Source organism: Abrus precatorius, unplaced genomic scaffold (assembly GCF_003935025.1).
Source record: "Abrus precatorius isolate BTA unplaced genomic scaffold, Abrus_2018 Scaffold2, whole genome shotgun sequence".
Lineage (NCBI taxonomy): Eukaryota > Viridiplantae > Streptophyta > Magnoliopsida > Fabales > Fabaceae > Abrus > Abrus precatorius.
Window position 1 is genome coordinate 34,100,131 of NW_020874362.1, and position 16,128 is coordinate 34,116,258.

The following is a 16,128-nucleotide window of genomic DNA, read 5'->3' on the forward strand; positions in this document are numbered from 1 at the left end:
TTAATACATATGTATGTTTTTTTTAAAAAATTAACATATGTTAAAAGTATTCGAAATCACATGATCCCAAATCATATAATAATCTATTTTTTGTATGCATCTTTTTCTTCTATGAATTCTTTCAACTCTTTTTTTTTCACTTTATTGTATGATTTTTTTTTCTAATTTTTGTAAATATTGTTAGGCATTTTAATATATAAACATCTGATGATTAAAAATTAAAAAATAACTATAAAGTCTGTAAGGCACTGCAACTTATTGAAGATATTGGTTGTAATAATCTAACATGTAGATTCCATGAATTTCATGCAATGCCCTTGATTAAGAGGAATATTTTGAAATTTCATAGCTATGGATGCATTTTCTTTGACAAACAATGGTTACAAGGTCTATCCATACTTGAGGGATAACAATTAGAAAGTATATTTATACACACAATAACTGTGATTTTTTTTTCTAACTGCAAAATGTTTCATTCAAAAGGCTCTATAAACTAAGATATTATAATTGTCTTGAGTTTGAAAATGATTATCCACATATTCTGATGATATTCTTAACATAAGTTTTTAAAAAATCTTATTATACTTTTTAAAACATTTTTCACAAGATAACTATGATATTAGATACTTAAAATAATGAATGAAGTAAAAAGCACAATGGTACACAAAATTTTATTCCACTTCACTCTAATCATAAGTGTTGCTTCTGGTCTTTGATACAGAGATCATAATTTTTACTATGTACAAAGTTGAGTCAAACTTGATTCAACTAAAGTTCACAGATAATCTAAATTAGCTTGTTAACTCAAATCACATAAATCAATAATCAAAATTTTAGCTTGAATTTTTTACATTTCAAATTCGCAACTGGTAAATTTTAGAAAAAAAAATATAGCTAATTAACAATATAGTGTAATATAAGAGAGAAAGTATATTTAAATTACTATAAACAATTCACATGACTAATTTTCATGTTAGTCACTTCAAATTCACAATTTACTAGCTTTTAGATAAAAAAAAATTACCCAAATGACAAATATAATATAATAATGGTTTATTCAAAACAAATATATGTTTAAACTACTATCACCAAGACATGTTAGTGTAAAATTTCCATATAGGTTTACTGTATTATAGATTATTGCATTTCCTTTCTCAATTTTTTTACTGATTTAACCTTTAAATTAAAAAAACATTGACCTTGATTTTAAGTAACTAAAACAAGTATTTTATTTAAATAAAAATTAATTAGATAAATTAAAATATAAATTAATTTTAATTAAACACGCTCAGAGATAAAGAGAAAATTAGTTTTAAATAAGAAGAATACAATTAAAGAATATTAGGTTTTGTGATTAGGAAAACCTTGGGCAACTCCTTCATTCAACCCCTGATTCCTCCAATTCGTTTAGCACTAATAGATCGTCCAGCAAACTTGCTTGTCCCCTTATGGGGATTCCCTCCCTTTTTGGACTCTTTCACCCTTTATGATTTTTATTCTTTCATGTATGAGATGTTTTTCACATTCTTTGTAGAACTTTTTATCCATATTAAGTTTTTTCCTCTCTGTGAGTGTTTTGTTTGACTTTTTTTTCCCCCATCATTTTATTTCCATCTGTGTCTTTTTTTTCTTATCATCGTGTTCTTATCCATATTATCTTATTGGAGATAATGGTCGCAATAACTTATCATGTGAATTTCATGAATGTAGTGGACTTGATTGAGAGAGATATTTTAAAACTTCATAGGATTAATTTGATGAAATTAAAGAAATGGTAAAAGTAAAAATTGTTAAAACCCATTTTAAAAGCAGCGTTTGTTTGAATTTATGGAGTAGTTGGTTTGGGGTTATTGTACGCACCACTAAGCCTCCACTCCACTGCACCCCTGTGAAATGCGAGAAGATACTTGGAAGGGTTTTGAAAATTTCTAAATGACGAAACTACCCTTTTGGACATTGACTAAAAGGGTTATTACTTGCCGGATAAAATAAACCACACTGGCCCATCGATTCAAAATTGCACGGAATTTGATAAAAAAATTTCAAATTCACAGCAAAACCCCAATTCAACTCAATTCAATTTTCCTTCGTCTTCTTCTTCTCTTGCTCTGTGTTCTTGAGCTGAACAAGGTGAATTTCAATCTCCCCAACCTTTCCATTTTTCCAAAAAAGCCCTCACCCCTATCTCAAAATGCCCAACTTCGACCCTTCCACATAGCCGCCACCAACCCCCACCACACACCGTCGATCTCCGATTCTCGCAGCGAAAAATGATCGTTCGCACCTACGGTCGCCGCAACAGAACCATTTCCAGAACGTGCTCTGCTTCTTCCCTAAACGACGACGTTTCGGAGCCCTTTGTGAGAGACTCCCTCTCCCAAGAAAGCGACCCTCTCTGCGGCTTTGCGTTCTCGTCGCAAGATTCGTCCTCGCATTGGTCCCTCTTCGATTCCGAGCCGAGCGCGATCGACGATTTGTGTGGCGGCGGAAGGGAGTCCAAGAGGTCGCGGCGCACGGCGGAGAAGAAGGCGGCGAACGGGAGGCTCTCGATTCCGGCGACGTCGACACTGATGGAGGCTCAAGAGTTTGGGGAGATGATGGAGCATGTGGATGAGGTCAATTTCGCACTCGATGGGCTTCGGAAGGGTCAGCCTCTGCGGATCAGAAGGACTAGCTTGTCGTCGCTCTTGTCCATTTGTGCCACCACACACCAGAGAAGGCTTCTAAGGACTCAAGGGTGCGTCAATTTCTCGTTAAATGTTTTCTTGCTTGTGAATCTTGAATCTGAAAATTGACTCTTAAAATTGTTGTTAGTGTGTGGGATTTTGATTTAATTTTTTGTTTGTTTGTTTGTTTTTTTTTTAAATTCTGGTGTTGGTTTTGTCGGGGTTTATTTCAAAATTTTAAATTTGGGATGGGTGAAGTCACGGGGTGTTTTTAGGTTCGCTTGATGTGTGTGGTTTTTAGATTTGTTGGCACTTTCAGATTTTGGTGATGATTCGAGAACTCTAAATTTTGTTGTCGATTTTGAATAGTTATCGCATATTAAATCTTGTTCCGTTTATGATTCTGGTATTGCAGACTTATACTTTCCTTTTAGGTACATTTGACGATGAGATCTCTTTGGTTACTTTCCAAGTAGAAATGTGATTAGCTGGAGCGTAGATAGTTTACAGTTTTCGGGGTTTACTTTTATTTCACTTAATGGACAATGTTGCCATCTTAACAAAAAATCTTTCCAGCACTCCTTTTTTTTTTTTTTTGGGTGCGATATTAATCATCACCCAAGTTTACTGACATTGGAGTGCCTGAATTGCGGAACTCAAGTTTACTGACTGCTTGAGCACCCATGTGTCCGTTTGATACAATCAGAATGATGTAAAACTTACCATGCAGGGTTTCATGATTAAAAAGATTCATAATATTGCTTTATCATTTGCCCTAGTACTATTTAATTGTCCGTGAGTGAGGCATGTTAATATTTTCTATCCATCTTAATTCTCAATAAGTTTGGAATTTTAAACTGAGTGCATGGATTGACCTCACTCCTGTATAGGAATTAGGAATATACCAGTATGGTTGTTTAGCTGATAAATCCCAGATTTTTATGCTTTCTAGGATGGCAAGGACAATAATTGATGCTATTTTGGGCCTCAGCCTTGATGATTCTGCCAGCAATCTTGCAGCTGCAACCCTTTTCTACATTTTGACCAGTGATGTAAGTCTTCTTTTGTTTGTGAAATTGCAGTTAGTCTACTATAAATAATGAAAGAAGTAATGGGTAGCATTAGCATCATTATTAAATAGCTGAGGAATTTCTATTCCATTAGTAAAGTATTTTACAAGTTGATAGAGCTAGCAAGCTATCATTCTCTTTTAATATAAATGTAATGCTATATCTAATAATTAATTAGTTTTTCAATTCTTTTTCTTGTTACTTGTTTGATCCTACATTCAGTAGGTAAGGATTGACATGTAGATTTTTGGAAGAAAAGAAGAAATCTACGTGTAGTTCCTATTGGGCAATCGAAACATTTTCTTGGTACAATGTCTTGGAAACTGTCTTTGGATGCAATACTTTGTATCTTTCATCACCTTAATTTATTTTAGACTTCTCAATTAAACTCTCAGCTGAACTTATTTTGCTGGGCATGTACATCCAAAATTACCTAGTCCACAATTTTCCTTTTAACTTTTCCTTAAAACCTTTCTAAAATTATTGCTCTGGTACTGTTCAAATTTATTTAAAATTTTTTTCATTACTCTGAGTGCTTTGTTCATGGTCAGTGGTAAATTTATGATGAAACATTCACTGTTTTATTTTGATCTGCCTGTTTTGTGATAGCTTGTAGGTTTGTCCTTGTAACTAGTAAGGAAATATAGTGCGGACATATTATAGATTGAAAATATATAGGATGACTACTATTTATGAAGAAATTAATCTGGAAAATCTACGCTAAGTTTATGCTTAGGCTTTGCTTCTGATCTTTTACGAACATTAATAGTGATTATTCAGTGGTATATACTTTCATTCTGGCACTTAGTTTTGCACTCTCTAATTTATCAATCTACATATTCACTATTAGTGTATATTTTACTCGATATGTTTTTGTTTCAGGGTCAAGATGATCACCTCCTTGAATCACCTGGTTCTGTTCAATTTCTAATCAAGTTGTTAAAACCAATTGTCTCCACAGCTACTAAAGACAAAGCACCAAAATTTGGCTCTAAACTTTTATCATTGCGTCAGAGTGATAGCATGCAAAAGAATACGACAGGAAGATTGGACTCCAGTTCTGTTGCAGTATTTTCTAGAGTTCAAGAAATTCTAGTAAATTGCAAAGAATTAAAAACATGTCAGAATGATGGTGGGGTGGAGAGGCCAGAATTATGCCCAAAATGGTTAGCATTGCTGACTATGGAGAAGGCTTGTTTATCTGCCATTTCTCTTGATGGTATTGTAAAGAACATTTATTTCCATATTTTGCATTATTGGCTGAAGATGTTCTTTTTCCTCGAATATATCTGGTTCTTTTAAATTCTAATGTTGGTTTTCTTGCACAAAAATAATAACAGATAATCAAATCTATTAATGTATAATGGTATTTATTTAGTGTTTAGAAATCAATGAATAGTATATGATATCAGTCTAGTTAATTTTATTCTGCTCAATTTCTGAAGGTGTCATCTTGATTTTGAAATACAAATAAAATTAGTTTATTCTCAGTACAGTGGTACTTAATTTTGTTGGAATCTGGGTTGTTTATATATAAATTTCTAGGGGGGGTTAATTTATTCTGAATTGTATTTCAGTGATATTTGTTTATGTGAATTTTCATCCCAAATTAATCAAGATTTTTCTGTTTTCACCTGTTAATTATGATTTCTGTTAAACTCTTTCTCCACACACAAGATATAATCCCTATAAATAGTTTGATGCTTGTAGTTTGATCAGGAAGTAACTTTGATGGACTTTGTAGCCTTGTGTGGTCCTGCTGACTCTATATATTCTTTTGTGGACCATCTTTATTAAAATCACTTCTGAGCATTTTTTTATTTTTTTCCAATGTTATGGGGGCGCTACTTGTATTCAGAAACCACTGGGGCTGTGCGGAAGGCTGGTGGAAATTTTAAGGAAAAACTAAGGGAGTATGGAGGACTTGATGCAGTCTTTGAAGTCACTCTGAATTGCCATTCAGATTTGGAGGTGTGAGCTTGTATGTTAGTTCAATTTACATGCTTTGCTTTATTTGTAATATACACAACTTTGGGAAAAAGGAGTTAAAAGAGACAGTTTAACAGAGAGTATTTTCTTTTTGTCATTTCTTGCTCTATTTTGTCTGACACTGTCAATTCTTCTATTAGCCTGTTTGGAATGTTCTCAAAATCACATGAAAAAATATTTAACATTTCCATTAATTAGATCCTAGGTGTGGGACCCACAAACACAAAAAATATATATATTTACACTCAAGTGATTCCACTTTATCATCCAACCAAAATCTTTTCTTTTAAAATCACTTTTTAAGTATCATTTCTCAAGCACAATTCCATTTTTAGCCTTAGTTCTTTCAAAATTGATTTCAATATGAATTCTTTCAAAATTATTTCTAACAAAATCTAAAACAAATTAATCCTATATTTGATTTCTTAAATAGATAATTAAAATTATGGTAACACACTGAATTTGTTTGTCAGAATTGGATGGAGAATAAATCTCTGTCAACCAAAGATTCGAGAAATGACAAACGTCTGAAGAGCCTAACCCTGCTTCTCAAATGCCTGAAGATAATGGAAAATGCTACTTTCCTAAGCAAAGACAATCAGGTTGCCATGCGTTCTTTGCCTGTTTGCTTATTATTTTTTTTTTTTATTTTTATACATATAACTTTTGTTATCTTGAATCTTTCCATCTGTACTGCACCATGCTTGCTGCAAGTTTTGTTGCATTCTTAGCTTGGTGAACTTGTTAATTTATCAATGTATACTTTAACATTTACTTTCTCATTTTTAGACTCATTTGCTTGGAATGAAAGGAAAGTTGAGTCCGCAGGCAACCCCATTTTCTTTTACAGAGCTGATTATAACTGTCATAAAGATCCTCTCAGGTAATGATCACACAAAAGGATAACTTCCTGTCTCTGCTGCCTTTTCCTTATTTAATTTTTTTAATTTTCAGTAATCATGTTATTTGCTATAATTAGTTTACATTTCTGATGGTTCTAAGCTTTTCTTCTCTCCATCACCCCTGCAAAAAATCTTCTAATTTCTAGATCTATGTTTACGCCGGAGTGCTTCTGTTGCATCAAATGATAACAAGCCTTATGATTCTTTCTCTATGATCAGTCATGATTCTGAATTGGATCAGCTCAGAAACTATAAAGGTACTGTATTGTCATTGTTTGGTTGTGATCTTTTTGTCTTTTCTGATTATAGTTACACATGCTGAAGTTCTGTGCAGATATTTGTCAAATCATTGTAGAACCTTTATACTGACAGAATCTATTGCTTGAATTGTGTCCATCTTTGAAGAGGAATAATAACTATTATTACTGCTATCACTTTCTCAGTTTTTTTAATTAACCTGCAAGAAAATATGAGACAATGAGTGATTGATCCCATTACTGATGTATATGCTCCTTGGAAGCGGATGAGAAGTAAAAGGTTAAAGTAACCACTCATTGTATGAAGAGGACAAATAGTAAATAAAGAGAATATTCACATTGTTAAGTCTGGAGCATAACTGAATACTGGGCTGGCAAGAAATAATGGGAGGTGGGAATCTGTTGGGGAGAAATGAGAATACAAGAAGGAAGGATAAATAGTGGACGGTGCGGGTTCTGCACTTCTGCAGAACTCTAGATTATCAGTAATTTCTTTTCTTCTATTCTGAAGAACTAATCTCCTTTGTTTTTATCAGTTAAATTCAGTTTCTATCAGCTGTAAGAAAATTTATTACCTTTCTTATTGAGCTTTGCAGAGCTAATGTCCTGGTTTACCATTAAAGATATCATATCTAAACTTGTCTCTATTCATTTATTGGGCAGAAAAATATTATTTAATCAAACAGAGAAGTGAGAATTGCCATTAGTGTTGGGATTATGTATCTTTCACCGTGCAGTCCGTGCTTATTATGCTTATAGTAAACTCTACTAATTGAAAGTGCGATTTGGAGTCATCTAGCAAAATATTTAAGCCTTGGATCTGAGCTTTTGATCATGTGGGGACCTTGATACAGAATTTGATCTACCTAGACTCCAGCGTACCTTTCTTATAGTTTGAATGTTCTGTGCCTTTATGTTATAAAGATATTTATTTCTTCCTATGTATTAGGGTTATTCTAAGCTGTTGTCACGTTTTGATTTCTGAAAGATAAATTGGTGTCTACAATTCATTTGAATTTGTGTATACTTCCTAATGTTGAAATAAGTTTGTCTTCAAATTACATGAATGTTCTTTCATTTGATTTTGCAGAGAGTGAGACTTTATCTGTCAGTTCCAGCAGAAAGTACTGTGGAGCAGAGAGAGCCTCTTCCATTAAGAGTTCTAAGGCTTCTCAGACCAGCCGACTGTTGAGTTGTTCTCAGTTGGAAAATTCGCTATCCATTTCTGAAACTCCAAGCACTTCAACTACTGATGCATTTTCGCTAAAGATGAGGGTCAGTTCTTCCACTTCTGGGTCTTGTGGTGCATCGAAGAGTGCATACTGTAAAACCTCCATGATCCAAAATAGTTCTAGGAAGAATGTTCGCTTTATGGAAGGTACCCCGCTTGTAACCTTGGATGATAGCCAAGATCCCTTTGCATTTGATGAGGATGACATTGCACCCTCTAAATGGGACCTATTATCAGGAAAGCAAAAAAAATCTTGCGCTAAAAAACATGAGGTAGAGATCAGAGAGTTTGAAAATGAATGTCAATCTCAGACCAATGTGAGCCAACAAGAATTAAGCAATGGGGACATCAATTTTTCCAGTTCTGATGTTGGCAATGAAGAAGATTCCAGCCTTCTAACTGATTGCCTTCTTACTGCTGTTAAGGTATTTTATCTGACTTAGTGTTTGTTCCATCATATATTTATCATTTATATCCAATTCTTCTCATAATGTTTGGATAATTGAGTAAAAGTGTTGGACATGTTTCCTCTCAGATCATTTGGTAGTTACTATAGTTAATGTTTAGTTGCAACTTGCAACTTTGGCTTTTATATGTCACTGTTATACACTATACTAATCCTCTAAAGAAATATCTTCTGGGCAAAATTCTTGCAATATTTATATACCGATAAACCGATCTGTAGACCAGAATATGTGCGTCTCCCTCTATCCTTTTATTTGATTTTTCTATTTTTTGTAGGAGCTCCTTCTATCAGGGTTTTTCTAATGCAGACGTCACTTAAGATTTATGCGCTAACTAATGTTTTCCCATTGTAGGTTCTGATGAATTTGACTAATGACAACCCTGTCGGCTGTCAGCAAATTGCTACCTATGGAGGACTGGAGACTATGTCTATGTTGATTGCTGGTCATTTCCCTTCTTTCAGCTCATCGTTGCCCTTCACACAGATAGATGAAAATGCTTCTAGAACTGAAAAAGACTGTCAATATGATAGGCATCTGACTGATCATGAGTTAGATTTTCTGGTTGCTATTCTGGGCCTGCTCGTAAACCTGGTTGAGAAGGACGGTCGTAACAGGTAATTTGAGACTGAACCTTGGTAATGAACTAATCGTGTTATATGAACAAGAAATTTGTGTTTTTTGCCTAAAGCCTTTTTTTTTTGTTCTCCAGTGTATGTTTTATATCTGAACAATTGAAGGGAGCCACCTACTCAAGTAGTGAATTTTGGACACTTAACTCTGCTTACTGACTTATAGAACACAGATTAACAAATTTATCCATTGAATAATGTGATATTATCTTAATGATCATATAAACCAAATTTTAAATAATTAAACATTTGTAGGTATCTAATAAAAGTAAAATGTCCATTAAAATGAAGCTGATTAATAAAATGTCAATTACTTTTTAAATTATATATAACTGTGTAAACTTGGTCAACTTAATGAGTATTTATAATTCAATGGTTAGATTGATGAAATTCAGTGTCCATTTAAAGTTATTAAGTACAGTGAGTTTAATATACTTACGCTTGGAGTAAGTGGATCCTCATCTATAGACATGGGAGCTTTTTGGTTTCAAGAAGTGTTTCATCATAGTGCACAGCTATTTGTATTGACAAGCTCAACACTTTTTTTTTTATTAATTAAACAATTTAAAATTATTCACTTCTTGATTCATTTTATTTGTTTTATGTGTATTTATTAAGGAAACAAAATAAAATGTCTTGTCACTAACTGTAACTTCATATTGTTTTTGGGATTATATACAATTGACAACATGCTAAGGAGAAACCAAACACCAAGGAATGTTTTGGCATTATAATATAATGTACATCTCATTAATATTGCAGTTTTTTAAGCCATTCAAGCTTGTTACTTGTTTTTATACAGATCAAGGCTTGCAGCAGCCAGTGTTCTGCTACCTTCCTCAGATGGCTTCGTCCAGGAGGTTCGGAGGGATGTCATTCAATTATTATGCTCTATTTTCTTGGCTAACCAGGGTGAAAGTGAGGGAGCTGGGGAAGATAAACATTCGCTACTGGTGGGTAGAATGTTCTAATTTTTTTATTTTTCCTTAGAATTCTTGTGGCACAATTGTTATGTTTATATACATTTTTATTCCTTATCTATTGATGTGCAAGTGGGAAGCTTGGAATAGCATGGAGTACTAGAGTTATTGTTTTGATTGGGAAGTTATTGATATTATATCTTTTAAGGAATAAGGATATGTTTGGGAGAAGGCTTTTGTAGGGGAAGAGAGGGGAGGATATATTTGTTAATTTCAAATTAAGAAAATTATATATTATCTATGATGATAAATCCATGATTAATATATTAATTTTACATTAATATATTAATTTATATATTTTATTTTGAAAAACATTTAAATATATTTATTTTAAATATTCCCTTCCCTTCCCAAACCACCCCTAAGTGGAAAATCTATAACTAGTCTTCCCAACTTGTTTACTATATCTGATGGTTCATCATTATCAGCTGATGAAAGCTGTTTTTGTTTACTACACCTGAAATAGTTGAGAAAGATAACAAGAACCAGTTAATTCAAATGAACAAGAAGAAAGGGGTAAGAAAAAAATTGAAGTTGGAATCACGATTGACTTGGTTGCATTCTGACATGGATAATTCAATTGGATGCTTATGGAAAACAACTGGGAATTGGCTTCAAACATCAAAGATACCAAAATGTTCTTGTAGATCTCATGTGATGTGTAGCCATTGTACTTGTTTGGTTATTTATCGATAATAGAAGCACAAAAATAAAAGTAGGTGTGACTCACGACTTGTAATGTAGATGTGGAAATATTTGAAATTTGATTGCCCTTGAAAATTCTTATATTTCATCATGCAGAATGATGAGGCAGCTGTTCTACAAGGTGAAAAAGAAGCTGAGAAAATGATTGTGGAAGCTTATTCTGCACTGCTTCTAGCATTTCTTTCCACTGAAAGGTTTATTTCTTATCAATTTTCTATTCTTTTTGTTTGATTTCGTTTTGTTGCATATCTTAAGGCCTATAATTTACTTTTTTGTTCTACAGCAAGAGCATTCGCACAGCAATTGCTGACAATCTTCCAGATCACAACTTAGCAAGTCTTGTACCTGTGCTGGAAAGATTTGTGGTATGTAGCTGTTGTTAATTGTTAATACCATCATGGGGATGGAATTGTGAAACTAACCAGACATATTGTTAGTTAGACCCTAAATTTGTTTGGGAAGGATGATTGGAGTTTGGGTTTAGTTTCTAATGGTTAATCTGACTGCTGCAACAACTTACATGTTTAGCTTGTCTTTGGGTGTAAATTACTACATAGTCTTCGAAAGTGTAGTTTGATGCTGCTCCAAAACAAATCTAGTCAAAGTTTTCTCGCTAACATATTTCTAGGTTTGAACTGCCCAACATATAGGGAATCATCTGAAATATTTAAGGAGTCACAGTATAGGTGTGTTTTAGTTCTTGGTGGATAATGGGATTTAAAAATGGAGATGACCATCATATTGGATGCCTGGGGCCTCACCCTTTCTTTTTTGCATTTAAAAATTTTGTTCACACCTTTGGGTAGCATTTCTTAGCTCATAATTGTGTTATTATCCGCAGGAATTTCATCTGTCTTTAAACATGATTTCACCGGAGACTCATAAAGCTGTTAGTGAGGTCATTGAATCATGTAGAATTCGATGAAAGCTCAAAAGGAAACTCTGTACAGCCACAGCTTAAATTAGGGTTTGTTGTTATTCTGGAGGAATGAGACTCACTTCATTACACCGAGTCTGACCAACTTTTATTCTGTTCTCAGCGCTTATACCCTTATTTTTATATCACCATGCTGGTGATGCTGAGTTGCTTGTATACAAAAATCAATAGTGGAATACGTTCCTAGCATAGTTTGTGTGTAATCAATAGTGGTAATTTTTTTCCCAATATTTTTGTTTATTCATTCATTTTCTTGTATCAGAAGCTTATATCTTTTGTTTGAAGCGCCCATGTCCTTTTGTTTCTCCATCTTTTCAGCAACTTGATACCAGCTAAAGCTGGATTAGCCTTATATTTAATTTTAATACTAGTGGAGATTTGTGATTTAATCATACCTCATTCGGAATCAAGATTCATCGAATCCGTAAGCTGCAATTGTATTCCTGTTTTGGAATGGTAAGTTAGAGAACGGAAGAAGATATAAAACTTAAATGAAATCACAGGCGTTCAAATTTCGTTTTCGCCTGTCTTTATCAATAAGTACATTTTGGGTAAAATGTAAATAAAGTACGAACTATTATTTTCATATATATATATATATATATATATATATCACGCCCATAACCTCGAAGATTTCCTCTTCTAGGTGAGCTTCATCAACTTGGTTTGTCCCTTAATGTTGCTTCATTTCAGGAAGGTGTCAGTGCCACTGGTTTCATTCTGCTCACGCAAGCGAGGTAATGAAAACTCATGACATGCAATTAATTTGGATTATCTTCTCAGTAAGTATTTATGTGTTTCTATAGAAATTACAAAATAAAAATAAAAATGTGAATCTCACTCTTAATTAGTCTTATTTTCATGTTTTGTTGTTTGGTCAATGGTAGCTATTAAGTGTCTTGTAATTGTTAAAGCACGCAAGCGAATGATTGGGTAATTGCAAGAGGCCCTTCATCTTGAGACCAACCTTCAGAGTTTAAAACGAAAAAGGTTACTCAACAGTTCAAGAGATTTTACAGGACATGATTTCGAGCCGTTTACACTTGAAGCAGGATGAAGGGGTTGCCCTGAAGTAATTTTTGCCTCTGTAATTGGGGTGGTAATATGGCTTAACGCGCGATTACATGAATTGTTCATCCAATTTGGCGTGGTTATATCAACTACTAATGTTGGTTGACATTAGTATGTGTTATTAGTTATAGTTGTTAACCTAAATTGTTTTGGATGAATTTTTTAATAAACAAATAAATTTAAGAGTAATTTAAAATTAAATTTTAAATTCTCTTTACAAATTCTTTATAATGTATTGTTCTTAGTGAAATGATTAAATTAACGTCGTAAAACGAGTAAATTAAAAATGGAAAGAATAAAAAAAATGTAGAAGAATAATGAAAGGAAAAGTTAAAATATTAAAGTAAATAATTAGAATTGATATTAAATTGCAATATGTAAATGTACAACTTTTGAATAGTAATTAATACTAAACTTTTGATCTCTTGTCTTCTTGGTCTAACTTGTGTAGAATTTTGGTTATGTAAAGATTTTAAGTATAAGTGTTTTAAGTGTAAAAGTAATAATATCTAAACTATGAAATGAAATACTATTTATAAGTACAATATAATGTAATAGTCTAAAATATAGTTGCTATTTAATATAATTATTTAAAATATCTTTTTATAACTATTATCATGTGTCATATCATATATATTCTTGTTATGCATCTTTAGACACTTCAAATCTTTGAAATAAATCTTCAATTTTTCTTAAATTTTGAAAAGTAAAACACTTCAAAAAATAACTTTGATTCAATTCTTTTGATAAAGTGATATTCTACCAATTCTTAACTTTACCTGTTACAAATGATAATATCTTTTAAAAATCTTCTCAAATCATCCTCTTTTTTTAACTTTAGATATTATTGCATCTTTATAATTTTACAAACTGTTTATGAACTTGTCAAGAACTTCTTAAAATATTTTTTTTGATTAAAAAAATCATATTTATTTGACCATAACTTTTATAGAAATTAATAAAAAATATTTTTTTTATCTTAACTATACTTCATGTTTTTCTTTACTAAAAATTTTATGTTTTTTTCTATCTTTATTTTTATAAAAATTTATTAAAAAATAAGATTCTTTACGACAAGACATTGATATGACAATTGTGTCATAAAAACTTGTCTAAAAATAACATTTTTTAAGGCCATGTTATACAAATTTTAGTTGAAACATATACTTAAAACATAAAAAAAATTTTATAATCTTTCTCACAGTACAGTTTAACAGTACGTATAATATTTTGGTATTAAGAATTACATGAATAATATATACGCTGTCTTGTTAGAAATCAAAGAAAACTTGAATACGTAAACTCTACATACCACTCCTTTTGCCTCTGTCTTAATCAATGTGTAGATGGACTTTTAGCCATCCTTCTAACAAAAAATGTTCAATAAATACAGAGAAACAAGAAATCAAAATATGTGGTTGGTCTTGAATTATTGACGTTTTATCGGTACCACTGTTTTCTTGATAGTTATATTTATATAATATTTATCCCTTTAATGTTAATTATTTTATATATTTTAAAATTTTCTTATGTTTTATATTTTTATAGTATAGTTTGTTACATAAGAAAACTATATAAATATAATTTTATTTATTTTGTATTCACCATTCAAAGAAAAAATTAAATAATAGGAAAAAAATTAAATATTTTTTTAAAAATAAACTTACAAATTAGTCTCTCAAATTGTATTTGTTGTACATATTAATTTTTTATTTATTTAAATTCCTCTACTAGTTCTCACATGGTAAGTTATCATCTTCTGTGGTTGATAAACACTTCAAAATAAAAACTTTTTTTTTATTAAGTAACAAGTAAATGCTAAAAATATGTATTTTGTATCTGTCTCTACCTTACATGCTCATAGTGGTTGGTGCTCCAAAGCTCCCGCTATATTTCTCTCTTTACCCCTCTCTATGGACCTATGCCACGGTAACTCAATCTCTTGGGTGGTGTAAAAGTTCACAAATTGATAAGAACTTGAAAATTTCTTTCATCATCTTCAACTCTTCAATTGCAAATTAAACGCATATATTCAACCCTTCAATTGCAAATTAAGGTTCTTTAGCGTTCAGCTCATATGAAAGATCTTACTGTCTAATAGTTTATTATGTGAGAAACTAACAAAAAAATCTCAAAATCACAAATAAGTAAAAAACTAATATATACTATTATGTAAACAACTAACATGTATGTTTAGTAATTTTTAAAAATAACTTTAAAAGTCTGGTTTTTTTTAATATATTTTTAAAGTATATGCATTGAAAAATAATAAAAATAAATAAATAAAAATAATTATATATAATACTATATATTATGTAATTTTTAATTATTTAAAGAGTAAGATGTTAAAAATACTGATTAAAAAATTGACTTAAAAAAGCACATTAAAAATTATAATAAATATATATTAATAATATTTTTCATAATTTTTTTTGCCTTTTTCCTACATCTACCATTGTTTTTTTGCTTTTCTTTTACTTAATAAATACATTTTTAAAAACTATTTTTTTATTAATATATATATATATATATATATATATTTTGGTTACTGTAGAATTAAGAAAGAATATAAAGAGAGAGATATATTAATGTGCTTGAATTAGATAGATATATGTAGAAACTATTGTATTTATAAAAATATATATGTAATTCTAACTAGTGAAATCTATTATTATAATATTAACATAAACTCTAATCATAATAAGTCTATTATAATTATTCATAATACTCTCTCTCAAGTTGGATTATAGATATTAATCATGTTCAGCTTATTATACATATAATTATTATTGTTTCATTTAAAATTTTTGTAAACACATGCTAGTTAGTTGTTTGTCTTAATACGAAAGATGAATATAAGTTTTTGCTAAATTTTGTTTTGAATAAATGATAATCTATTTCAATATATTTTATCTATAAAAAATTAGATTTGAGATAATATATATCGAATATCAAGCCATAAACATATGTTTCAACCACGTTAAAAAAGAGCAGGGAGAAAAAATTAGTATGCTAAAATTAAATAACTAATTTACAATATGCAAAGATCCTTATACTTGTAAAAATACACGTGACTGAAATGTCATGACTGTTATATCACCCACTGCATCTTCATGGGTGATACTGTTTGTTTAAATTAGTATCGCATTTTGGATAATAACGCGTGTCATGCTACTTCTTGGGTGAGAGGGCTATTCACTTTTGAGACCAGACAAATATCTGTA

General features: G+C 31.2%; 1 protein-coding gene across 3 annotated transcripts; it reads left to right on the plus strand.

Moving 5' to 3' along the window:
• Positions 1 to 1,664: 1,664 nt before the first annotated feature.
• Positions 1,665 to 12,218, plus strand: LOC113859066. 3 transcript variants are annotated; one of them, XM_027491881.1, is made up of 13 exons: positions 1,665 to 2,737; positions 3,619 to 3,718; positions 4,619 to 4,955; positions 5,595 to 5,707; positions 6,199 to 6,327; positions 6,515 to 6,608; positions 6,774 to 6,884; positions 7,975 to 8,540; positions 8,934 to 9,196; positions 10,014 to 10,164; positions 10,993 to 11,090; positions 11,180 to 11,261; positions 11,738 to 12,218. In XM_027491881.1, the coding sequence occupies exons 1-13, from the start codon at positions 2,271 to 2,273 to the stop codon at positions 11,819 to 11,821; spliced, it is 2,595 nt and encodes an 864-aa protein (XP_027347682.1). In that variant the 5' UTR covers positions 1,665 to 2,270; the 3' UTR covers positions 11,822 to 12,218. The 3 variants fall into 3 exon arrangements, with proteins under 3 accessions (XP_027347682.1, XP_027347683.1, XP_027347684.1); XM_027491883.1 differs by having other exon boundaries at positions 2,624 to 2,737; positions 3,602 to 3,718; XM_027491882.1 differs by lacking the exon at positions 6,199 to 6,327 and having other exon boundaries at positions 1,993 to 2,737; positions 11,738 to 12,182.
• Positions 12,219 to 16,128: the final 3,910 nt, after the last annotated feature.